Consider the following 25,700-nt stretch of genomic DNA (forward strand, 5'->3'; position numbering starts at 1 on the left):
TGCGTTTTTGGAACTTTCTACCTTCCTATATAAGGAAACCACTGGAGCTATGCACTTTCTAATTCTATATTGAAAGCTCATTTCTTTAGAACTGCTTTTTGTGTTTAGTTTGTTGTCCTTCCCAAGCACCTCCGATTAGCGCGGTTGGCTACGTACGTTGTGAAAGATGTTCAACGGACATTTCAGTTTTCAGTTTCATTTATGGGGTATAACCCTGTGAGCCATGCGGCTCTTGACTCTGGTGCAACCGCAACCAAACAAAAACATGAACAAGAAACATCTTAAAGTGACTACACGCAACGTGCATACAGGTGCTCGCCAGTCTCTTACTTGCTTAGCTTCCGAGGTTCGATGGAGATTGGGCGTGGGAGGTCATTAATGGGTGGTCACAGGTGCCACAAATCCGATGCTATTCCTTGCCGTTCGATGGGACCACCCGAGTTGCAAGTGAGATGTCCATTCGTGCTTTGTTCCCGTGGAATGTTCCAGTCTGCTTGGTCCACGATGATGATAACAGTGGATGCAGCTGTGTTGCCCGGATGAAGTTAGAATATTTAAACATTAATAAGGACGGAAAGATGAAAACGACTCAAGAATCACATTTACATTATTCAAACAAAGACGGTGGGTGGATGGGGGTGGGGGGAGTTGTAACATTTTGTTTGTACGGCGAACTAAACTCGAGAAGTTCAAGAGTCAACGCGCTCTTCCATGTGGAATGCATCTGGTGCATTCGACTGCGTTATTCATCATTGCGATCTGCATTAAACATCACCGTCCCCTTGTATGCACATTCATCATTCTGCAAATACATTTTACACGTTGTAGACTTTCGCGACGAATGTTTATGCGTAATAGAGGTGTGTTTTTGCGTTTGTTAGATTGTCACGTAAACATAAGGTGCAAATTGGTTACAACTTCAGCACCCACCGGTGTGTTGGGGAGTTAAATGCTGTTGATCCTCTCTTCACCACACCGGTGGGCTAAAGAAGTGAATTATTTTGTCCTTTGAAAACGTGACACATGTTTTACTGTTTGGCCGTGTCGGGTGGTGGAGGGTTACGACACATTTATAAATAACGCGATCTGACCCAAAAACCTATATTATGAATAATATTGGTCGCGAAAGCCTACGTGTTAAAATAAACCCACAACGTTTACAATGATTAATGTGACGTTTCGCTGGTGATTACAGCAACAACAACAACAAGCAGCTACATCAGGCGATTTTACATAATTGTGAAAAAAAAATCCTTCCTGTTACTCTCCAACACACCCGGTGTGCTGAAGTAGTAACTCACTGGCCGTCACCCCCGCGTTCGCGAAAACGGCTGGCGGGAAGTAGACACTGCGGAGCTGCGTCCGAGATCCCTTCAAAGTGCCGCTCTCGTCCCCACTGCGGTGATGGAGCACACCAGCGACCCGACCGCTCTCGGTTTCGCGTAAATATTCCAGAGCAGCCGATGCCCCCCCCCACCCCCCGAATGCAGAGAGCAAACACACGAATGCCGGCGCTCCATCAGCGCAAGCTGCCCCTGTCACCTGACCTCACCGCGCCATCACTTTGTCTCTCTCTGTCTCTGCCTCTGTCTGCTCGCGCGAGCTTGCGCTGGAGGCGACCGCGTTCTCTTGACTATTGGGAAGGGTGGTGGTGGTGGTGGTTCACTTCAGCTCCTGCTGCTGCTGCTTTCGTCCCTGAGTCGTCCGTAACCTCCTCCTCCTCCACGCTGCTGCGCCCCCGAGTGCGCCTCTCCCGTCGAGAACGAGCGCGTACCGTGAGGCACGCGTTACGAGCTGGCATTCCTCATTATTATTATTATTACATCGAGAAAATGTAAAATATATATTATATACATTCGTTTTAAATTGTTAGACACGCAGTTCAGATTCGTTACATGTTTGTGCATTGCGACTCTACACTCGCACAGGACAAAGAACCGGTCACAGTGCATGGGGGGGTTAGGAGGGGGGGGGGACAGAAACTCCGCGAGCCAAAACTCCGAGGTCGGAATGCCAGGGGCTTAACGAGGGGGCCAGGGGGAGGTTGGGGGGCTCTCTGCCCCCCCCAACACCCAAGTGGGGACCGCGAGCGAGAACGAGGAAGCTGACACGGGGAGGAAAGGGCGCGGGGAAAGATAACGAACATAATGGGGTAAAGAGGGATCCCTGAATCATTGAATGTGTTTTGTTTTAACTTATTCTGAAAGTGTTCTAATTGACTTCAAGTAACCCGGGGTGGGCGAGGGGGGGGGCTTGCCAAAACTGCACGGGCCTCAACGCTCCGGGACTCCCACCCAGCTCCTTTAACTAAACCCAAGGCGCCCTCCTGCTCCAAACGACCATTGAGAGAGTCGGCGGCCACCGCTGCACACTCCACGTGCTTACGGCAGGGACGAGTCTATTCAATCCCCCCTCGCCGGAGTTTTAACTCGCGACGACCGCAGCAGCGCGGCGGACCAGCTCGACAAACACTTTGGTGGATTCTCTTCACTCAAGCGCGGTGCAGCACAGCAGTAGCGGGCGCCACTCGTCGACTCGACGATGCAACCTCGCGTTGAGAACCGTCGACTAGGCGCACTTGAGGACCGCACTTTGATCGCGGTTTGATTTGGCGGCCGGAGAAAAAAGCCAGGTTCGATCCCAGCGGTTGCCGGCTTTGCGTCTCTCTTGACTCCAGTAAGTGTCTCTTACCCAGCCACCACACGAAACGTCGCCGTTGCTCAGCTGGCGGTGAGATGGTCGTTTCTTGAATATGTTATGCATCTTCTTGGTTCTTTCGGTAAAGTCTTCTCGACAGACCTGTTCTCCACCTGAAGACGGCTGCTTGCGTTGTGGCCGAAACGTCGTGAGAATTATTGTATTATGTTTTATTTTTATTATTTTATTATTTTCCTTCTAAGTGACTTTGCCGAACGAACCAAGAAGATGAATCCCTGCAGTCACGAAAGCTTTAAATCGAAATGTTACGCATCATTATTATTATTATTATGGGATGCATAAAACGGCATGGTTCCCTTTTATAGACATCGCATCCTTCTTGTCCTGTTTGCCTTCGTAGCAGACTTTTGGTCGATACCATTGATGAGACAAAGCCATGTAAAAAGGCTGGATCTCTTGGAGGCCAATCAGTTTCAAGGACAGAGCACACCCGTCTTAAGACCAGAATGTGTGCTTAATGCAGACATGATGCCTTGTAATAGTTGCGTATATTTTACGTATGAACACCTTAACACCTCCTGTATCTATGCCAGAAAAGGTGAAGCCTTTTCTTATGAACTTGATGATCATTGTTGTGATTGGCATCGCCACTGATCGAAATGGGCCCGGTGTACAATCGTGGGCCACACCAACACTTCCTCAGAACGCTTCCTACCCCGATCCTTTGAAATCACCCAAATTGAAAACTCACTTTTTTAGAACCGCTTTTCTTGTGTTTAGCTTGTTGTCCTTCTCCCCGCACCTCCGATTAGCGCGGTTGGCTACGTACGGTGCAAAAGAAGTTCAACATACGGACATATCCCACAACGTATCCGCTGCACGAGTGCATTTCCGACTTCTGCATTTCCACTGGCTATCGCCGTTACCAACGTACCACCGAGATGCCACCAACACCAGGCAGCGATGGGCGAGCCATGGTCCCTGGATGTGGTTGGCACGCAATGGGAGAGCTGGAAAAATTAACCCTATAAATCCTTTATATGCGTGGCGGCTAGAGTCCTCTCGTCCTCTGGCTTGAGATGGCTGCCCCCTATGGGTCAGATGATTGCCTGCCACCATTAAGCAATTGGTAATTAAATATAATTTATTTTTTCCTAAAAAGTGTAAGATTTTGGGAAAAAATTTTCACGAAAATAAATTGTCACGCACAACGAGTCTGTGTGCAAAATGTCAGCTCGATTGGATCACGGGAAGTGGGTTAAAAAACGACCGAAAGATTTGCACGGTCGTAAGCGCGCAAGCAAGCAAGTGAACTTAATATAAAGGATTTTAAAATGTTTCAGCCTGTAGGTTTTGCGGGGGGGGTGGGGGGGATGGGAGGAAGTGAAAGCGGAACACGGCCACGCATTATTGCTCGCGAAACAAACAAGTGGAAGGTCATCCGTTAAGCAGGCGACTTCTCCATTAACACAGTGGCACGGCCCGGCCCCGCAACCTGGAAATCAATGCTGATTAACCGATCAATTCGCCCCAATCGATGATGTTAATGAGAAAACATTTAAATGACCGTGGATCTAAGTCCGTGACAGGGAGGTGCCAGACATTAATCCGAGTGCCCAAACCGCTCCCAAACGGCGGGGGTATCGACACGACGACGCTCACTTTCCCCTGACTGCGACAGGATTACCGGAACGCGTAAGCCCTTGGAACGTAGGCCAGGTTTTTTTTTAAGTACACAGTATATATAACGGAGGCTCAAAAGGATCTCTCTAAGGGTAACTCGATTGGTCCGGTCGTGTTGTTTAAACCACCCGAGTTAGAGTCCTTTGACGCGGCCGCGTTGCGATGGCCAGCGACGTGGATCTTGCGATCCGGAGACTCGATATCCCGACGCGTGGATATTTGAAATGACGGGCGAGTTTGTGAAACCCATCCCTCCTCTTCCTCCCTCCACCCACAACATCATCTACCCACCAAGCAGTATAAAGTCTGGCATGCGGAGACTTAACGGACTAACTTCTCCATTGTGATAACTTCTGCGTTGTTTGTGCCTTTTGGATGCTGGTGCCATTTCTTCACTTGCTTGTTCATTTTTATTTTCTGAGGGTTTTCACTTGCTTGGCAGTCGCTGCATACAGGATGCATTATTGACGTACAAAGTTGTGGGACGCAATTGTCATAAACGGTGTGATATAAAATTTAAATTATCCTTATTATTACACCACGCTTAGTCGTTTTGGTAAGTTATTCGTGGTCGGGCAAAGTGTGGGTACCCCCACCGTCTCCCAAGATGTTTGGCCAGCGTGAAAGGTGAGACCAAATAGACCTTCCAGAGGGGCTCTGTAGAGCGGCCTCTAGTGGAGGTTTCTCGTGGATGCCTCTAGCGGCGGCTTCTAGCGATGTTCTCTAGCGACTGTCTCTTGTGGAGGCCTTTAGTGGAATGTCCTCTGGCTAGCAGCGGCGTGAGCAAGCAATTGCAGAGCTGCCCCTTTGCCTTCCATTCAGATTAAACAAAGTATTATTTGTTGTTCAAGGGGACACCTGGGTCAAATTAAATTTTCCATCAATTGAGATAGGTACGACAATTATTTTAAACACAGCCTCTATGATGACGTACAATTCAAAGGAGTGACTCCAAGTAGTCCGTTAAAATGTGAATTGAAAATAAGGCAATTAGCCAGGTGGTTCAGTGCTCGGAGCGTTGAGATCCTGGTTCCGACTCCGGGTTTAGGCTTTCGTGATTCCAACCGAGCGGAGGGAGTTGATGGTCTCAGCCAGGTCGCCAATGGCTGAGCAAAACAACATCACATTCAGTGGAATGTCCACTTCATTTGGCTGCATCCCGGCTATAAAAAAAAATTGCGTGTTTGTCTGCCATGTGGCAAACATTTCTCCGTGGCAGGGTGTAATGTAACGGTGCTCCCCCTGGTGTGCGCGCATGCATCCGAGGGCGCTGTAAGGGATCTCAGGAGTAGTTCTGCAATGTTTATAGCACCGCGTGACGCGGTGTCTATTTGCGAGAGACCCGAATTCACACGCCATCTTCTCGTCACGTGATGACGACAGCGCAACTCGAATGAAGCCGATGGGAGAAGAGCGTGATAGGACAAAAGCAGCCCATCATTCACTCGGGGTCGATAAAAAGGGGACGTCACTTTGCAGGGACGTCAACAGTGTTTGTGGATGGACTCGCCCCTGCCATAGGAACGTGTAATTTCCACCACTGGCTCAGGAGATGAACATCACCTTGTTTGCGCGTGAGAACAATGCATCGGGAATTCTGCTCGATTGCAGAGACGATGCAATGAATTGTATTTGCAGTGTGTATCGAAGCTGAAAGGAGCATTGCCCTGCGTATTTTGTGGAACTCAGGGATGAGAATTTCGAGGCGCGCCTTAGGTTCCAGAGCCTGCTCGTGCTCAACCAATGCTGATGAATTTACATACTCCCAGAAGGGGGCATGTGGCTGATGGGATGTGTTGATTTTTTTTATATCGATATATAAAATATATTTCATATGTATTTATATATAGACAATTCTACGCATCCTACACATCCACACATATTATTTTCATATATAATTTTTTCGAAATTTGTATTTATTTTAATCTGGAAGGGGGGGGGGCAGATGTGCTAAGGATGCGTATTGTCTCATTTTATTCGTTTTCTCGCGAATATTTTCGACGACGACGCCAACGATTATTACGTTCGCGTCAGGCACCGTCGGTTCGCTCGCTCCGCTGGTGACGGGGGCAGAGTGGTCACGGGTTGCCCGTTTATTTGTTAACTTCCCCCAAGACCTCACGTCAAATGGACCACGTCTGCGGGAACACACAGCATGACCGTAAAATCTAGCACTTATCCTCGCGTGATTTTGTTTTATTGCACTTAATTGAGAAAAACATTGTATCGGCATTAAATGGTGGTTTTTTTCTTCTTGTTTTGTTGGAACTATTGAGAAAGCGACGGTTGCTGAACTTTTTCGCGATAATGGCCGCTTGGGAAGCCTTCCTCTCTGGAGTTTGGAGCATCGAGTTCTATATATTATCGTTATTTGCCGGCGCGCTGAATAAATATCATGTTTCTAGCGCGTCTGTTTTGAAGTCACCCCACGATAACGCCTCAATGGACTTCACTGCCGGGCGCTCCCGCTCATGCCACTTCTCGTCAGATAGCTGCCCCCTCGTCGCGTCAACACAACCGGCTGTGTCCGCTCTTGCGTCCGCTTTCCGCAACAGGGTGCCGAACGAGCACCGTAACGAATCCTCTGAAACTAAAACGTCTTCGTCATCCGTCACTTTTATTGGCCCGTTGGCGAAGGGCCGACTTACGTTGCGGAGACTCCCGTCGTTACAAGCACGCCGATTTATGTTTGTGTAATATTTTCGATTTTATTGCGCGCCGATTTATATTTTGCACCGTTGCTGCACGGTGCTTTATTGTAATTAGTTTATTTTCTTTAGTCATTTTGGTGACCACCCCCCCCCCCAGTCACTCTTGCGACTGAGACTCCTCCACCCTTGCTGTCTGTGGCCTCCTCTACTGTTTACACAAAACGAACTTGATCTCGAACGCGTGCGTGCATGTGTGTTGAACTTCTTTCACACCACCGTACGTAGCCATCAGTGCAAATCGGAAGGAGAACAAACTGAACGCGAAAAGTCAGTCGGCACCTTAACGCTCTTCTCTTGCACAAACTTCACTCATTTAATGATTCCTCCTCCCATGTTGGGGACTCAACCATTGTTCGGCCATTGTGAGGCTGCAGGTCACATCCACACACTCACCCGCTCACCCACTCACTTACTTGTCGACTCACTGACTCACCCACTCACTTACTCACTCACTCGCTCACTAGCTCACGCATTCTCTCACTCACCCACTCAATACCTCAAAGACAAAGATCTCCCGTGTAGCCTCAACAGACCGTTGGGACAAGTGCTATTTACCGAGTAGCACCTATGAAGGCCGGCACGGCACACGAGGGGCTAGATGGCCAGCACCAGGGTAGTGATTTCAGGCTGAGTCGACCTAGGGGAGACCCAGGACCGGTTCAGATAATCGTGACCGGTATTGGTGGCCGTGAATGGCAATCTAACCGGCGCAGCGTGCTAACCGCTGCACCACCGCTACCCCACTCCTCAACTCAACTTACCCATACTCTTAGTTCTTTCGGTAAAGTCACGTAGGTAAAAAAAAATGAAATTAAAATGAATAAAAATAAAACAATAAAAATCACGACGTTTCGGAGGCAACACAAGTCTCCGTCATCAGGTGGGACCGTCACAGCCAGATTTGCCGCATCAAGTGAAGGCGGAATTTAAGATGTAAGCCCTCACTTGATGCAGCTAATCTGGCTGTGACGGTCCCACCTGATGACGGAGACTTGTGTTGCCTCCGAAACGTCGTGATTTTTATTGTTTTATTTTTATTAATCACTTGATGCAGCAAATCTGGCTGTGACGGTCCCACCTGATGACGGAGACTTGTGTTGCCTCCGAAACGTCGTGATTTTTATTGTTTTATTTTTTATTAATTTCATTTTTTTTTACCTACGTGACTTTACCGAAAGAACTAAGAGTATGAATCCTTGCAGTCACGAAAGCTTCAAATCTAGAATCAACTTACCCACTCACTGCACCGTAGGTCACGTCACTTCAATTCCTGCTCATTCCCCTCGCACGGCTCCACTTTGAATATTCCCTCCCATCGTCTCCCTTCTCGACGTCTCATAGCAACCTTGCTCAATTCCAAGAAACGCGTTGTGCTCTTCATGTATCGCCACGTTATTGCAGCCGTTCATTACTGGGCATGCTGCGCTTTTGGGCCTCTGCTCCACAATCCGCGGTCTTTCATTTAAGAACGCAAGTTGGCTCTATGCCGTACAGACAAATCAGGGACGTCGAAGGGGCAAACATTTGCATTTGTTTACGAACGAATGGTTTGGAATCCGATATATGAAGTTGTTTTGTTTTATAGATGCACGTGTTGAGTCACGACCCCCGCGTGAATGGCAGTCTCGCGTCTGTTAAAGGCATGTCTGTCTTCTGCTCTTTCTCTGTTCTGAAGAAGGGTAATCGCCCGAAACATCGGCCAATTATATATATTTGTCTCGTGAATAACAAACGAGGCGAGTATTGGTCAACATGCTACGCTGGCCACTGACATCGGTGTGTTGGTTGGAACCTTTGTCTCGAAGTTGGCCCGACGTTCCATGTTTTCTGGGATGTTACCGAGTACAAAGGTAAAGATCCCCCGTATAGCCTTAACATTATGTTGGGGCAAGTGCCGTTGGCGAGCACCTACCATGGCCGGCACGGCACACGACGGGATGGGTGAGCAGCGCCAAGCCAGGCCGCCTTTATCTCCCTGGTGGTGACGTCTTACACATCGCACCAGGTAGTCATTTGAGGCCGATTCGACCGAGGGGAGGCCCAAGACCAGTGCAGATATTCGCCACTGGTGTTGGCCGTGAGCGGGAATCGAACTCCGGGTCTCTGCGTATCCAACTCAGGTCACTGGGCTTGTAGAGCAGCGCGCTGACCACTGCGCCACCGCTCCTGCTGTGTACACCGCAAACAGTGACATGGAGTGACGTGCTGAGTTCGACTGCGATGTCCACACAGCTCCACTCTCTCGCACTGCCGCCACTGGGCCGGCAATAGCGCCGCAGTTGGTGAGATGCTTGTCGTTATTAAATCATTTATATTAAGTTCACTTGCTTGCTTGCTTGCACGCTTACGACCGTGCAAATCTTTCGGTCGATTTTTAACCCACTTCCCGTGATCCAATCGAGCTGACATTTTGCACACAGACTCGTTGTGCGTGACAATTTATTTTCGTGAAATTTTTTTTCCATAACTTTACACTTTTTAGGATTTTTTTTTTTATATTTAATTACCAATTGCTTAATGGTGGCAGGCAATCATCTGACCCATAGGTGGCAGCCATCTCAAGCCAGAGGACGAGAGGACTCTAGCCGCCACGCATATAAAGGATTTATAGTGAAAAACTTTGTTTTTGCGGGTTAATTTTTTATCATTAATTTTCATTCCGTTTCGCTGACGTTGTCTGCAGCGAGTGAAGATGTGCTTATGTTATTCAAGTATCCGGGGTCACGGGGGCTGCCAATTGCGACGGTGCTGAATGTAAACTGGACGTGGTGCGGTTTAGTGGAAGCATCGTATCGATGTGTGCTTCCATCCGGGCCGGACGTTAAGATTGTTGATCCGTCTCTTCTCCTTTTTTTTCGCGAAAAAAGACTCCGCAGGAGCCTATGCAAGAATGCTCAACGGCATCCTGATTAGGAAGCGAAAGTAATTGCCACTCCTGATGCATAATTCTCACTCTTGTCAGCGATTTTTTTCGTGATATCTGCTGAGTGGGTGATTTGTATAAAAAAAAGAAATCAACGGCAAAGCGAAATAAGCTTTGTTCATCTTTGGTTCGCGGGCAGGCGTGTAAACAAATACAAAGACCCCCCGTATAGCCTTAACAGACTGTGGAGGCAAGTGCTGCTAGCGAGCAGCAGCTATGATAGGACGGCACGGCACACGAGGGGATGGGTGGCCAGCACCACGCCCGGCCGCCTTTGTCTAACCGGTGGCGATATTTTCACACCTCACCAGGTACTCGTTTCAAGGCTGAGTCGACCTAGGGGAGGCCCAGCACCGGTTCAGCTAATCATCGCTGGTGTTGTTGGCCCTGAGTGGGAATCCAACTCGGCCTGCCGGGTTCGTAGCGCAGGGCGCTGACCGTTGCCTCGCCACGACAAAGACACAAACACACACAGAACGCATTATGCGGCATTACAATGCCTCGTGCCGTCTCCGTGACTCAGCGGTAGGGCGGGCTGCTCGCAATCACAAGGTCGCGAGTTCAAATCCTGGATCAAGTGGGCGATTGAGCCTGGTTAGTACTTGAATGGGTGATCACCGGGGCTTGCCAGGTGTCGTAGGCGTGGTGCCGCAGTGAGGTTCGGCCATGAGATGGCAATGCTTAGCGCAGCGTTCTTCAATGCAAGGCCCCGCAGGCCACTGGCGGCCTCTGGTGGCCTTGAGTGCGGCCCCTGACGTGCAGCCCCCGACAACATACAAAGAGTGACAACAACACCCATCATCAGCATCATCATCGTGCTGCCGTCAAACCGAACAATGGTGTCAAATGTGTGGAGGGCCCTCACATGCTGACGATGTCTCATCGGCGAAAGTGCCCCCTGAAAATTAGTGAAGAACGCTGTGCTTCGTGTGACACCTCTCTCGTACGCGTGGTGCTGGGGGTTTTCTCCCTGGGTTATCGGGTTGTTTGATGTTGTGACTTTCTGATCCGCTCCTACTGGACATCCTTGAAAAAGAGCTTCATAGCTCATCGGATTTCTCTCGGATGATAGAAGATTCTGACTCTGTTCCTGTTTCCTCCCGCTCGAGGCCAAAGGCTCGTGAGCGAAATTTGGCCAAACGTTCAAACAAAGTGGCAGGAACCCTCCTGAAAAAGAAAAAAAACCCTTGAGACTCGGTGAAGTTGTTCTCCCATCTGTGAAGAATCGATTGGAACGTTGTACTCGGGGGCACGAGCATGGAGCGCACGCGCGCGTGCGAGAGGAAACGCCTTTGCCTGAGAGCTTAGGGAGCCCAACATGTTCTGTTCCCTGCTATCGTTACAATCACCGACGGCTGTGTTTGTAAGATCACTATGGTGAGGGTCGGGGGGGGGGGGCTGGGGGGGGGGGAGGATGGAGGGGGGGGCTAGTTAAAAATAAACAAAAAATCTGGAGGCTGTGGAAGTAATTGCTAATTGATTTTGTCAGAAAATGAGGCGGCCTTTTTTCGCAGACACAACAATTTCCCATGAGTACGTTGGTCTGAAAATGCCTTTCTTTGGATTGGGCAATGGCTTATTTATACTATTGCTAACTATTAACATGTTTTTATTTAATCAGGTAAGGCCCACTGACGTTCATAGCGCTTTTTCAGAAGCGAACTGGCCACAAATGACAGCTTAACACAGTGGCTTATCACCATGTGTGAATGTATATCAGCCAAATACTCTTAATGCATATGGAGGGAAAAACCGGAGCACCCGGAGAAAAATCCACACGACCACGATGGAGAGATACACCGCAAACTCCAATTATACAACAGGTGTAAGGGTCGGGATCGAACCCACGACCTGCTATATACCAGGTGAATTCGTTAACATGTCGCCACCGTGATTCGATGTCCCGGCGTGGCAATTAAACGGACGACACGCGTTCCTTAGCCCCCCGTCACTGCTGCAGCTGTTCACCAAGCCGTACGGATGGGCAACACCGCAGGTTAATCGCTCGGTGGGGCAAATTGTGGTCGGGCAAATTGTTGTGTGTACTGCCACCCATGGGGGAGCTCTGAAGCTTCGTCTGGCAGCGGTCAGAACAATTAATTAAAGGGTTACACTTTGCACACATTTCTTTTTTTTGTTACTGGAGAGTTCACAGTTTGTAAAATTAATTCTGAGAAGGGAAGGCTGCTCATTTATTGGACCGCCTTGCTCAGATTTTTTTAAATTGTAAGTTGTTACATTTAAACCATTGGGGGTGATTTTATGTAGCGCGGACTGATGGCACGGAAATACTTTCACGAATTAGAATTATGTAAGTGAATGGAGAATCGCGTCATTTCGAAATTGAGTTTTGTATAATTGCACGATAGAACATTGCAGTCGATGGCTTTCCAGTCAAAATCAGTTCACTAATTGCTAACTCGTGAGCATGTTTTCCGTGTTTTGATACAAATATATTTCTTTAAAAGTGGGGAGCTTTGACGCAGTGTTCGATTCCTGCTCACGGCCAACACCTGTGACGATGATCTGAACCGGTCCTGGACCCTCCCTAGGTCGACTCAGCCTCGAATAAGTACCTGGTCCGATCTGTAAAGTTTCCCGCTGTGGATACAAAGACGTCCGGGCGTGGAGCTGGCCACCCACTCCCTCGTGTGCCGTGTCGGCCTTCATTGGTGCTCGCTAACATAACTTGCCGCAACAATCTGTAAGAGCGATATGGGGGAATCTTGTTATTTTAATATATAAACGCTGAATATCCCCCCCCCCCCCACCCATTTGTTTATCAAATGTATGTGCATAGGCTTCAAATGGCGCACAAATTATTCCGAGAGAAAGTGCTACGTGTAGCGACAGCCGCTAATTTTGTCACGATATTTTTAAGTGTTATGTTTATTTCTCGCTGACCTCACGCGTGCTTTCACCGCATTAATATTACATCAGAGAGATGTAGCTGCACTCAAAAGGTCCGTCCTCATGCATTGTTAATGTTTTATATCCTCCAGTAACTGTTACTTTGGCTGGAGTGACTGAGTAATTTTTTTAAAGCCATAAAGCAGCGGCAGCAGCAAACTCATAATGTGTAGCTTTTTTAGCATTCGCAGCGTTCCGTGTGCCTTTGTGTTTTCTACGATGTTAGTCATTTCACAGCGGCGCTGGTGGCGGTAAGTGTGGGGAGCGGTGGCGCAGCGGTTAGCACGCTGCGCGACCGAAACCCGGCCACCCGGGTTTGATTACCGCTCACGACCAACACCTGTGACCATTATCTAAACCGGTCCCGGGCCTCCCCTAGGTCGACTCAGCCTCAAATGAGTACTTGGTGCGGTGTGTACACATCGCCACTGGGGAGACAAAGGCGGCCGGGCGTGGTGCTGGCCATCTACCTCCCGTGTGAGCCGTCATAGGTGCTCGCTGACAGCACTTGCCCCAACAGTCTGTGAAGGCTGACAGTGTTTTTTTTTTATTATAATATCACCACAGTTGTAAAATTAGGGTGACTACAATTACTCTGTTTTCCAGTCATCAGCAAACCCTTTTTTTTAGTTTTTATCATGATTAATAATTTAAGTGTTAAGGGACGCTGTGGGGGTAGTGACTGTGCAGACATTTTTTTTGCATTTCACACCAAACCTGACAAGCTCCACGCATTTTATCACGCGATATCAGTGCAGCTTCGATTCGCAAACCTCTGGCTTCGATTGTTTTGGGAGTCGTCAGGATACTTCTGATGGCGACGCCCAGGAAATGTTACGTCCGCCTGTCCGAGGCCACGTTACATAATGTTCATCGAAAGCCACAATATCGTTCAACTCAATGGCTGCCAAAAGCTCAGTGTAAGCTCACCAGTGCCTCTAGCAGGATCTGAACAGATTTGGAGCCTCATTGGCGAGCGTAAAGTTGCAACATACGAGGGTTTATCCAAAAGTACCGTGACTGCTTTGATTTAGGCAAAGCAAAAGGGCGACGTTGCTCGTTAAACGCGTCTCCTTCAAAAGTAGTCTCCTCCTGATCGAACACGATATTGATTCCAGCTTTCCTGCCATTTGTCGAGGCATCTCTGATAGTTTTCTTTCGAGATGGCCTCTCCGATGAGCACGGTTGGCTACATATGTTGCGAATAAAGTCAAACACACACAACGAGGCTTTTAGGTCCTGAGTTGCATTTTTGATGATGGTTGCCACATTAACACATTCCTGCGAAGGGAGCTGGTAGGAACGTTGGGTTGCTCGGTCAATTGCCAGGGTCAACGGCGGCGTGGTGTATTCTGCAATTATGCCCGACTGTGAGGGCGGGCACAAGCCGGCGTGAGTAGGTCAAACGTTGAGTTTTATAAGGGCACCACGGGGTGACCAGCCCCTCCCCACCCAGCCCCACCCTCCCCTCCCCACCCAGCCCCTCCCCACCCAGCCCTTCCCTCCCCACCCAGTCCCTCCCTGCACGACGGACGCAATAATCCCCTGTGGGCTGGTGTAACCAGGAGGCTCCTACCAGTATGAAATCTTTTTAGTTTACTTCTATTGAGCGTTTCAGACTACACCACTGTTATACACGACTGCACCATTTCACTATACAACTGACACTATACCACACCACTAAAGTACTGACACCACTTCACTGCACAAATACACTACACCACTACATTTTCATTCGTATCCTTACCTCATTCAATCAATGAATCACTCATTGAGTTTACTCAATCCTCTTAATTCCTTCATTTCTCATTTATCTCTCATTCACTCACGCACTCTCTCGTTTATGCTTTCTTTCTTAATGATCTCACTTGTGCTTCATTCATTTACTCATTCCTCAATGATTCACTCAAGTTAACTTTTCCGTTCTCCCCCTCGTCATTTCGTTGACTCATTTGCAGAGCCGGCCCAGCCACTAAGCGACCCTTGCAATTGCAAAGGGCCCCGTGGCCAGCAGAGGGCCCCCTAGAGTCACTGCTAGCGAGTGGGTGAAAAAAATCATACATCAAAGGGGCCTCCAACCAAATTTTGCTTAGGGCCCCCAAAGGTCTAGGGCCGGTTCTGCTCATTTGCACCACACACTGTGTTCTGGCGAACAGCAGCAAACATCTAAATTTGCAATGCACATCAGCATCTTCAGGCACAGTTATCGAATGAATGTCTACATATGAACAGCATTGCGTCAACGATTTTTTAAGAACAAAATATAATTTTAGAAGTAAATTTCTTTAACATCAACCCGCATTCTAATCACTCATTCTTTTAATCAATTCTCAATCTTGCATCATTAACACATTCCGTCCAGCACCTCCCCAGCAACCTCCCCGATGCTGTTGCTATGAACGGCGTTGCTAGGGACACCGTTGTTATAAATGTCCACGTGATAAGCCACTTTGTTGAGCTATCATTTGTGATAGCCAGGTCGCTTCTGAAAAAAAAGAGCTATATAGCACAGTGGACCTTACCTGGTGAAATAAAAATGAATTGTTCGTAGTTCCATCTAGCACCTTCCATCGAGCTGGAAGCTTGGGAGTAGCCACAACCAGACCAGCTGAGATGTTTGCCCATTGTTCTGCACCGTGTGGCATCTTGCACGATCTGTGTATTTTGCGTCTGCGAACGGAAAGTAACATCTCGATATTCATAACAATTTAACACGTAGGCTTTCGCGACCAATATTATTCATAATAAAGGTTTTTTGAGGTTAGATCGCGTTGTATATTAATGTGTCGTAACCCTCCTCCACCACCCGACACGGCCAAACAGTAAAACATGTGTCACGTTTAGAAAAGGCAAATAGTTCACTACTTTAGCCCACCGGTGTGTTGAAGAGTGAATCAACATCATTTACAATATAAACTTTTGTCAATTTGAAAAAATGCATCCACGCTAAAAAAAAAATCACCTCGATGTGTGCGTCAGAATCAAAAGCACTCGTGTGTGTAACTCTAACGGGGAAATGTTATTGCTTAAACATTGTATTATACATGCGTCGTACATACGACTATATAATTCAAAATATTCTTAAAGGGATTGTGCTGAGGTCTGCTGATAAAGAAGCCACGTATCATAAACACTAATTTGCTTTTTTTGCCAAGCTCCCGAGTACAGGAGCCGCTGTTTATTACCCACGGATCTGCGACGCCACGCAGTCATCGTGGCCACAAAGGGCCCTTACCTCATTCCGAGTAAAAGTCCGGCGTCTTCGCGTGCATTTGCTGCTTTGTCATGGACCATTGCGACCCGTGTTGGCTCATTCCTCAATGTGGGCCTCACCCATGAGCCTGTGTCCCCAAAGAAGCCTGGCCCTACGTGAACCCGGTGCGCACGTATCGTTCTTATATGCTTATTTGCGCAAGAAAGCATCACCAACTTTTCGCAGTAGCGAGGCAATGTTGCTTGCTGCTGTGTGCGTAATCCAATTTGAAGTGACCCCGCAGTATGATTTTTCAGCATTGGGAATGCTTTGGGTCAATACCGTGGGTTCGATTCGGACCCTGACGCCTGCTGTACATTTGGAGTTTGCATTCCTCTCTCTCCCCGTGGTCGCGTAGATTTTTTTCTCCGGGTCCTCCGGTTTTCCCCTGCGCAATTCGAATCAACATCAACGCGTTTTGAGTATTTGGCTGCTGTCGCATTTCCACGTGATACGTCACTTGGTTGAGCGTTCATTTGTGACCAGGTAGCTTCTGAAAAAGAAGCAACACAGCTCAGCGAACGGCTTCTGCCCGCCGTGGAGGCTGCTGCTGCTGTAGTAGAAGCACCCCCCCCCCCCGTGCCCCCCCCCCTCCCGTGCTTTGTAACGTTCTGACCCCCGTTGCCCCATACTGGACATGCTTGAGGAACAAAAAAAAATCTTTGTAGCTCATCGGGTCGCCTCCGCTACAAAATATTCTGATCCTGTCTTTTCTTGGTTCTTTCGGAAAAGTCACGTAGAATGGAAATAATAAAATAATAAAAATACAACATAATAAAATAATTATTTTATAATAAAAATAAAACATAATAAAATAATTATTTTATTATGTTTTATTGTGTATTACTTCCTTATTTCCATTCTACGTGACTTTACCGAAAGAACCAAGAAGATGAATCCCTGCGGTCACGAAAGCTTTAACTCGAAAAAAATTCTGATCCTGCTTTGTCGTCGCGGGTGCGTTGCAGGCAGCGCAGGCACCTCGGTGTTGTTCAACGAGAATGGCAACGCCCCCGGACGCTACGACATCTTCCAGTACCAGCTCACCAACACCAGCAGCCCCGGCTACAAGGTCATCGGCCAGTGGATTGATCTTCTCAAGTTGGACGTAAGTCCTCGTCCGCCTCGCCGTCGACGACGAGATGCCCCCCTCCACCCCTCCCCCCCACCACCACACCCTTACCCCCCACCCCCTTGCCCCCCCCCCCACCCCCTTGCCCCCCCCCACCACCGTGCCCCCCCCCCTCTCTCCGCGCCTTCACCGTACTCCCAGCAATCAGCGAACAAATAATCACGAAATTGCCGGAAAGGGCCTAGGGAGCCGCAAAACCATTTGCTGGATTGCTCCGGATCCGTGTCGAGCGCCCGTGGAGGCAGCAGACACGCCGAGCATGTGGCTGTGTGGTTTGGTTGTTTTGTGCACCCCGCCCGAACTTTTAGCTCGTCAGTGTACGAGGAATAATGATTGTAATAATATTGATGATGATGATGATAATAGACCCGTCGATGATTAAGACACAACGTGACAATATGATGTGCTGGAATCGGCACGAACGCTGTGTTCAGTGGCGGTGCTAGGTTAATAACATATATTTATTTAGTAAATGAATAAGTAAACATGCAAACATTTAGGCACCCAAGAGGCCCAGGTGGCCCCCTTATGCATGAAACATCGGTGTGCGGAAAATACCAGCTCGAGTTCAGATCTGAATACACGTTACAAGCTGCGTCATGTCACTCGTCTTTCTCTTTAATGTGTTTCTGTTGCCTTGCCTCGCTCCATCTCTGTCTCTTTGCAACAGCTCTCTCGTTCCACTACATCTCTCGCTCTCTCGTCATCAGTATCATCTCTCATTCCACTCATCTCGCTCCAACTCTGTCTATTGTCATCAGCTCTCTCGTTCCACTACATCTCTCGCTCTCTCGTCATCAGTATCATCTCTCATTCCACTCATCTCGCTCCAACTCTGTCTATTGTCATCAGCTCTCTCGTTCCACTACAACTCTCTCTCTCGTCATCAGTATCATCTCTCATTCCACTCATCTCGCTCCAACTCTGTCTATTGTCATCAGCTCTCTCGTTCCACTACATCTCTCGCTCTCTCGTCATCAGTATCATCTCTCATTCCACTCATCTCGCTCCAACTCTGTCTATTGTCATCAGCTCTCTCGTTCCACTACATCTCTCGCTCTCTCGTCATCAGTATCATCTCTCATTCCACTCATCTCGCTCCAACTCTGTCTCTTGTCAACTGCTCTCTCGTTCCACTACATCCCTCGCTCTCTCGTCATCAGTATCATCTCTCATTCCACTCATCTCGCTCCAACTCTGTCTATTGTCATCAGCTCTCTCGTTCCACTACAACTCTCTCTCTCGTCATCAGTATCATCTCTTATTTCACTCATCTCGCTCCAACTCTGTCTATTGTCAACTGCTCTCTCGTTCCACTACATCTCTCGCTCTCTCGTCATCAGTATCATCTCTCATTCCACTCATCTCGCTCCAACTCTGTCTATTGTCATCAGCTCTCTCGTTCCACTACAACTCTCTCTCTCGTCACCAGTATCATCTCTCATTCCACTCATCTCGCTCCAACTCTGTCTCTTGTCTACAACTCTTTAGACATTTCTCGAACAATTTCTAGCGCCCACGCTCCCCCCCGCACCCCGCCGCCGAGGAGCGTTCTGCTCGTTATAACAATTGATTTGCGGCCGTGTTAAAACAAACGCATTTCACGTGATAAAAACGTGTCAACATCGACGGTGCAACAACGCTGAGCGTAATCTTTGATTCTTCTTCTGCAAGCCAGTTGATTTCCATTGAGCCTAGCAGCCCTGCTCAGACAGATAGTTGTTTTTGTCATTATCTGTCCCTGTCTGAAGATAGCCGGAGGCATTGGCCTTTCGAGCTGATAAGCTCTACATCAAAAACATTGTTTTAAGCCCAAGTGTTTGCCCTACTGGAAAATCACTTTCAGCCTGTGCACAGACGTACGCGTGTGCGTGTGTGTGCGTGTTGTTTGTGGCACAGTTGCTAATAGACTGCTTACTGGTTTGCGAGTCCAGCCACCAGATAATTATAGCGCAGCGGTTAGAGAGTTGCACTTTGACCTCGGCTATCCCAGTTCGATTCCCACTCACGGCCACGAACACCGGTGCCGATTATCTGAACCGGTCCTGGGTCTACTCTGAGGTCGACTCAGCCTCAAATGAGTACCTGGTTGCTCATACCGATGAGAAGTGTTGAAATGAACTGATTACAATTTGCTACACCATCCATCAGTGTCGGCTCTGGATTCAGAAGACATGACCGGGAATCAAGCCGAGAATGTTGATTGATACACAACCCTCTATCAAAGACAAATGCAAGTGTTCACCATATAGCCTTTGGCAGACTGTTGGGGCAAGTGCTATTAGCGAGCACCTATGAAGGCCGGCATAGCACACGATGTGGTATGTGGCCAGCACCACGCCCGGCCACCTTTGTCTCCCCAGTGGCGATGTTTATACTTTGCACAAGGGTACTAATATAAGGCTGAGTCGACCTAGGGGAGGCTCAGGACAGGTTTTAGATTAATGTAACTGTGTTGGTCATGAGTGGGATTGAACTCAGGTTGCAGCGCAATGCGCTATCCATTGCACTACCACTCCCCAAAGACAAAGATCCCCCATATAGCCTTAACACATTTTTGGGGTAAGTGCTGTTAGCGAGCACCTGTGAACCCCGACAAATTGCACAAATGGGGCGGTGTGGCCAGCTGCCTTTGTCTCCCCAGCGCCGAAGTTTACACACCGCAACTGGGTGCTCATTTTAGGCTGGGTCGATCTAGGGGAAGGCTTAGGGCTGATTCTGACACGGCGTCGGAAGTGGGACTAACCACTGCACCACCACTCAGCTGCGATCCTGCCTGCCGAACACCACAGACAAAGATGACCCTTATAGCCCTTGACAGACTCTTGGGGCAAGTGCTGTGCTCGAGCACTCACGCGTAGACACAAACACACACACACACACGTGGCAAGTGCGCATGCAGTGCTATACATTTTAATTGTGGCGACGTAAATACCGCGCCTTTAATGAGCTAATTAGCCATGCTCGTAATGAACGTGATTTATGCGCTGTGCATTTGTGTCAAGCGCTGTAGCCCAAACTGTACACACATTTACCACTTAATAATGCACCGCCTGGCGAATTCATTGGCTGTAGGGAAATAATGGGCTTGCCCATACTCCAAACGTTGTTCCACATTAATTCGACCTGTTTAAATATGTATGCTCAGGGAGAGGTTACCGCAGAGGCTGCTGTTAATTAGAGCGGGCGATACTTAATAATCATAATAATTACTTGATATTTAACTGCGGGGCGTGCACTTGTTTTCCCAAATCCTTTTAGACGTCATAATAATCATGGCAATTAAGCAAAATTAACAGACACGTGGCCGCTCTCAACGCGGAGGCGGATTTGTTTTAATAATGCCATCAAATACCTTGCTCGCGACAGGTAATTGGGGCGGTGGTAATTGTGTTTGTTTGGGTAACGCCGCCTTGCCCTAAGGGGCGGGTGTCAAACGAGAATGTGAGCTGCACGGGCCACGTGCGTTTCTTCGTTCGGTTGGACGTGATGCGCTAACACATTGCCTCACCGCCACAACCCCCGATGTCGCCCTCATGACAACCTGAACGTAATGTATAATGATTATGTAACTGCAATGTATCACGTGTTGCAGTATGATGTAGAGCACCGACGCCAATTTCACATTCAGGTGATCAAGCCCAGACAGCCGCGTCACTAGCAGCAGAATGTGTCACCGTCGCTGCGATCTCTCCTTCGTATTTGTCCAACTTTCACACTTAAACTAAACTATAAAAAAAAAATATGAAATGAAACTAAACTATTTTAATTGTACCATGTACGTGAAACTTCTTTCGCACCGTACCGAGCTAACCGTGCTGATCGGAGATGCGGTAAGGCCCCACTGAGCTACGGAGCTCTTTATCAGAAGCGACCGGGCCACAAATCGTAGCTCTACGAGGTGACGGCTCATCATCACGTGGAACGTTATAGCAGCCAAATACTTTAAACGCGTGTTGTCTGGTAATGTGGATGGAAAAACCGGTGGAGCCCGGAGAAAATGCCACGCGACCACGGGGAGAGAGACGCGCAAACTCCAGATATACAGCAGCAGGCGTCAGGGTCGAGATCGAACCTTACGACCTCCTGCGTACCAGGCGAGGGGGTTAACATCTCCTCGCCACGGTGGCCAGGAGATGTCAACTCAGGTGGGGGTAAGGGGGGGGTAACCGTGACAGTGCTACTACAGCGGTGATGGAGTTCTCTCGCAACGGCGATATATTTTCTTAAAAAAAATTACTTTTGAAAGCCATCGGCTGCTGGGAGCCATCGGTTCCGTCGCTCAAGCGGTGGGCCCGCCACTCGCGTTGTTCCTTTCCCATCTTTCTCCACAATTGCCGTCTCGAGTTGCGGACGCGTCTATTAATCCTCGGTAGATTCATCCCGCGTGTCCTCCATACCTCTTTGTGCTGAACAAAAGTAAAGAAAAATGTGTCTGTAGAATGTTTCCCGGCGGGTAAGGAGGTATCAACAGGATTCACGTTTGTTATTGTTGTTGGCACGCGCAGGTCTGTGTGTCTGTGTGTGTGTCTGTGTGTGTGTCTGTGTGTGTGTCTGTGTGTGTGGGGGGGAGCGGTAGTGTAGTGGTTAGCAAGCTGCGCTATGAACCCGGCGACCCGGGTTCGATTCCCGCTCACGGCCAACACCAGTGACCTGAACTGGTCCCGGGCCTCCCCTAGGTCGACTCAGCCTCAAATGAGTACCTGGTGCGGTGTGTAAACATCGCCACTGGGGAGACAAAGGCGGCCGGGCGTGGTGTTGGCCACCCACCCCCTTCGTGTGCCGTTCCGGCCTTCATAGGTGCTAGCTAACAGCACTTGCCCCTACAGTCTGTTCAGGCTATATGGGGGATCTTTATCTTTGTGTGTGAGTGTGGCAGTGTAGCGGTTAGCGCGCTGAGCTATGAACCCGGCGACTCGGGTTCGATTGCCGCTCACGGCCAACACCAGTGGCGATTATCTGAACCGGTCCCGGGCCTCCCCTAGGTCGACTCAGCCTCAAATGAGTACCTGGTGCGGTGTGTAAACATCGCCACTGGGGAGACAAAGGCGGTCGGGCGTGGTGTTGGCCATCCACTGCCTTGTGTGCCATAGCGGCCTTCATAGGTGCTCGCTAACAGCACTTGCCCCAACAGTCTCTTAAGGCTATCGGAGGGATCTTTGTCTTTGTCTTGCAAGACATGGCACCTGGGTCTCTCCCATGACCCCCTTATCAGCTAGCCTTCGACACTTTACATGGCCTCATAGTGCACCTAGCCTGGCACCAGCATTGTGGTGACGTCCCCACCACTTAGTGGCCAATGGTGGCTGTTGTTGCCGTGCAAGACATGGTGACCCGGATTCGATTCCCGTTCGTGACCAATAACAGTGGCATTTCTCTCAACCGACCCTGTGACTCCCTCTGGTGTCGTGTGCAAACTTCATCAGCACGAGGGAGACCAAGGCGGCCGGGCGTGGTGTTGGCCAACACCACTTCTCAATAGGTGTTCCCCGTGAAGGGATTTATGGGTGCTGGCCAACAGCACTTTTTTCCAACTGTCTGTTAAAGCCGCACCTCCGATAGTGGGGTTGGCTACGCACGGTGCAAAAGAAGTTCAACATGAATTTAGATTTAAAGCTTTCGTGACTGCAGGGATTCATATTCGTGGTTCTTTCGGTAAAGTCGCGTAGAAGGAAAATAATAAAGTAATAAAAATAAAACAATAGAATGATAACGACGTTTCGATAGCAACACAAGCAATCGTCACCAGGTGTGAAAACCACAGCAAGAAAATTTGAAAAAAGTTAAGTAATAAAACACTTTTTTCAAATGTTCTTGCTGTGGGTTTCACACCTGGTGATGAATGCTTGTGTTGCAATCAAAACGTCGTGATAATTTAATTGTTTTATTTTAATCATTATATTATTTCTCTTCTCCGTGACTTTACCGAAATAACCAAGAATATGAGTTCAACATACATACGCACATACGTGCAAAAGCTACGCGGTGAATCCTTGTCTGTGTGCGCAAGGCTTGCGGGCATTATTTGTCGTGCAATTTGCATCCAAAAAGTGCCAACACGATCAGAAATCTTTGCTCCGGCACCAGCTGCCCCGACGAGGATGTAAATTTCAAACGGGTGGGGCAATTCATCAGCTTGCCTCCCTTTCGAATGTTCAGGGATATCACATTGGCTCACGGCCTTCATCAGCAGAAATACGGCTCGCTGTTTGCGGATAATGCGATTTGCATGCGGGAACGCGCGTTCACGCGCGGTGTGCAATCGAATCGTCAGGATGAAGTGACGCTCGCTCCATCAGATGGAATGCCGTCACGAGCCGTAACCATTTCAGGGATACAACTGTAAAACACACCGGCGTGTTGTTGTTGTTGTTGTTGCTGCTGCTGTTGTTGTTGTTGTCAGTTTCTTCCATCGTCTGCTTTTCCCAGTTGCTTTTGTCCAGTTGGGTGGCAAAACAATTCCATCCTATTAAATTTCGATTTAAAGCTTTCGTGACTGCAGGGATTCATCTTCTTGGTTCTTTCGGTAAAGTCACGTAGAAGGGAAGTAATTCATTTTATTATGTTTTATTTTTATTATTTTATTACTTCCCTTCTACGTGACTTTACCGAAAGAACCAAGAAGATGAATTCCATCCTAACCCAGGCTCTCAATGTGAGTGGCTAAGTGTCAGCACAGCATAGGCACATGTCACGTGTGCTGGGGTCAATTGTGGGCACTCCCACCTCTTTTCCCGAGATGTCTCGCCGGAATGGAAGAGTAGGCCTAGACACCCTCTCGAGCTCCCCCTCTCGTGGGAGCCCTTCCGCCAGCAGTAACGTGATGTTAAAATCAAATTTCCAAAACACAGCATCGTATGTAAAATCAAAAACCGAATCTTTCCTACAAGAAGCACCTATAAAGTGAGCTGGAAGCCTCATCTGGCTTTGTACAGCATCTACATCTACCCGCATCTTTATTCAAATGTGCATATGCATACATTGAAACAATACATAGTATGTGTATTGTAACATACGCAGAATGGATCCATGGTACGTGCAGTTGGGCATTAAAACGATTAGGATGTGATGCAAGTGAGGTTTGACCAAAGCAGTCCCAGGGAAATGGCATCTTGTGTTCGGGTGGCAGCAATTAACTTGAACGGACATCTGGTACCGGTATTGTTGTGTTCAACCACTTACTCGCTCGCCAACACATTCACTAATTCAATGTGCCCAGTTAGTTTCGAACTCACCCAACTCACTCACCCAACCACTGACTCGCTCAGCCACCCACCCACCCACTCGACTTGCCACCTGTCTGGGGTTGGCTTGGAACAGGCCATGAATGAGCACTCTTTCGCAGGACACTGCCGCAGTTTTGATAATCGTAGACCGATGCCAGGAGTCGGCAACCAAAACAACAACAAGATTCATTTCTCTTTGGTTCTTTCGGTAAAGTTACGTAAAAAATTAAAAAGTAATAATAATCAAATAAGAGTAATTCCTGCAGTGATCTAAGCTTCGAATCAAAAGCAATATTTTTCGAATTCTGTACAACAACAAGAAAAACAAATCAATATTTCAAGAGCCGCTATGCACTGTGTGATGAAAACTAGACGGTGGTCCTTAATAAATAAAGTCACAGAAAAGTCTTTAATAAGAGGCCGCCTCTTATTAAAGATGTGGCTTCGGAGCCAAAGGTTTACGACCCCTGAACATGGCTGACGGAGAAAAATGAACGGAACTAAACTATTTTTTTTATTTTACCAGGTAAAGGCTCGCTGAGCTATGTAGCTATTTTTCAGAAGCGACCTGGCTATCAAAAATGACAGCTCAACGAAGTGGCTTATCACGTGGAAATGTATAGCGGCCAAACACTCTGAACGTGTCGTGTTGATTCTAAATGTGGAGGGAAAAACCGAAGGACCCGGAGAAAAATCCACGCGACCGCAGGGAGAGACACAAGCAAACTCCAAATATACAGCAGCAGGCGTCAGCGTCGGGATCGAACCCACGAGCTCCTGTATACCAGGCGAAAGATTTAACATCTCCTAGCCACCGTGATGATGATGATGAGACACACAAACTCCAAATATACAGTAGCAGGCGTCAGCGTCGGGATCGAACCCACGAGCTCCTGTATACCAGGCGAGGTAGTTGACATCTCGCCGCCACGGTTTTAGATGTCAGGAGTGAGATGTGTCTGAGTTTCAGGTCTGCGGTGGAAAAGAGATCAACCACGGATTTAAGTCACCTCGGATGAGAGCGATTGGCTACGTAGGGTGCGAACAAAGTTCAACATACGTGTAATAAAAGACTTCGTCACACACTGCTGGCCTCCGTTGCTCTTTTATTTAGCTTCCTTCTCGCACCCCGCTGGTCCTGACAGCGGACCAGCGTCTCCTCGCGCGTGCCCCGCACTCGCTTCCTCGTCAGCTTCTCCGGCTC

At 48.4% G+C, this 25,700-nt stretch overlaps 1 protein-coding gene across 1 annotated transcript in view; it reads left to right on the forward strand.

Moving 5' to 3' along the window:
- Positions 1-25,700, forward strand: part of LOC144731802 (metabotropic glutamate receptor 8-like) — a 258,412-nt gene that overhangs the window by 197,632 nt on the left and 35,080 nt on the right. The window contains exon 8 of the mRNA XM_078613050.1: positions 17,107-17,246. Coding sequence (XP_078469176.1) covers positions 17,107-17,246 — 140 coding nt within the window. The remainder of the gene's footprint in view (positions 1-17,106; positions 17,247-25,700) is intronic.

The sequence above is a fragment of the Lampetra planeri genome, chromosome 40 (genome assembly GCF_965212315.1).
Source record: "Lampetra planeri chromosome 40, kcLamPlan1.2.h2, whole genome shotgun sequence".
NCBI lineage: Eukaryota > Metazoa > Chordata > Hyperoartia > Petromyzontiformes > Petromyzontidae > Lampetra > Lampetra planeri.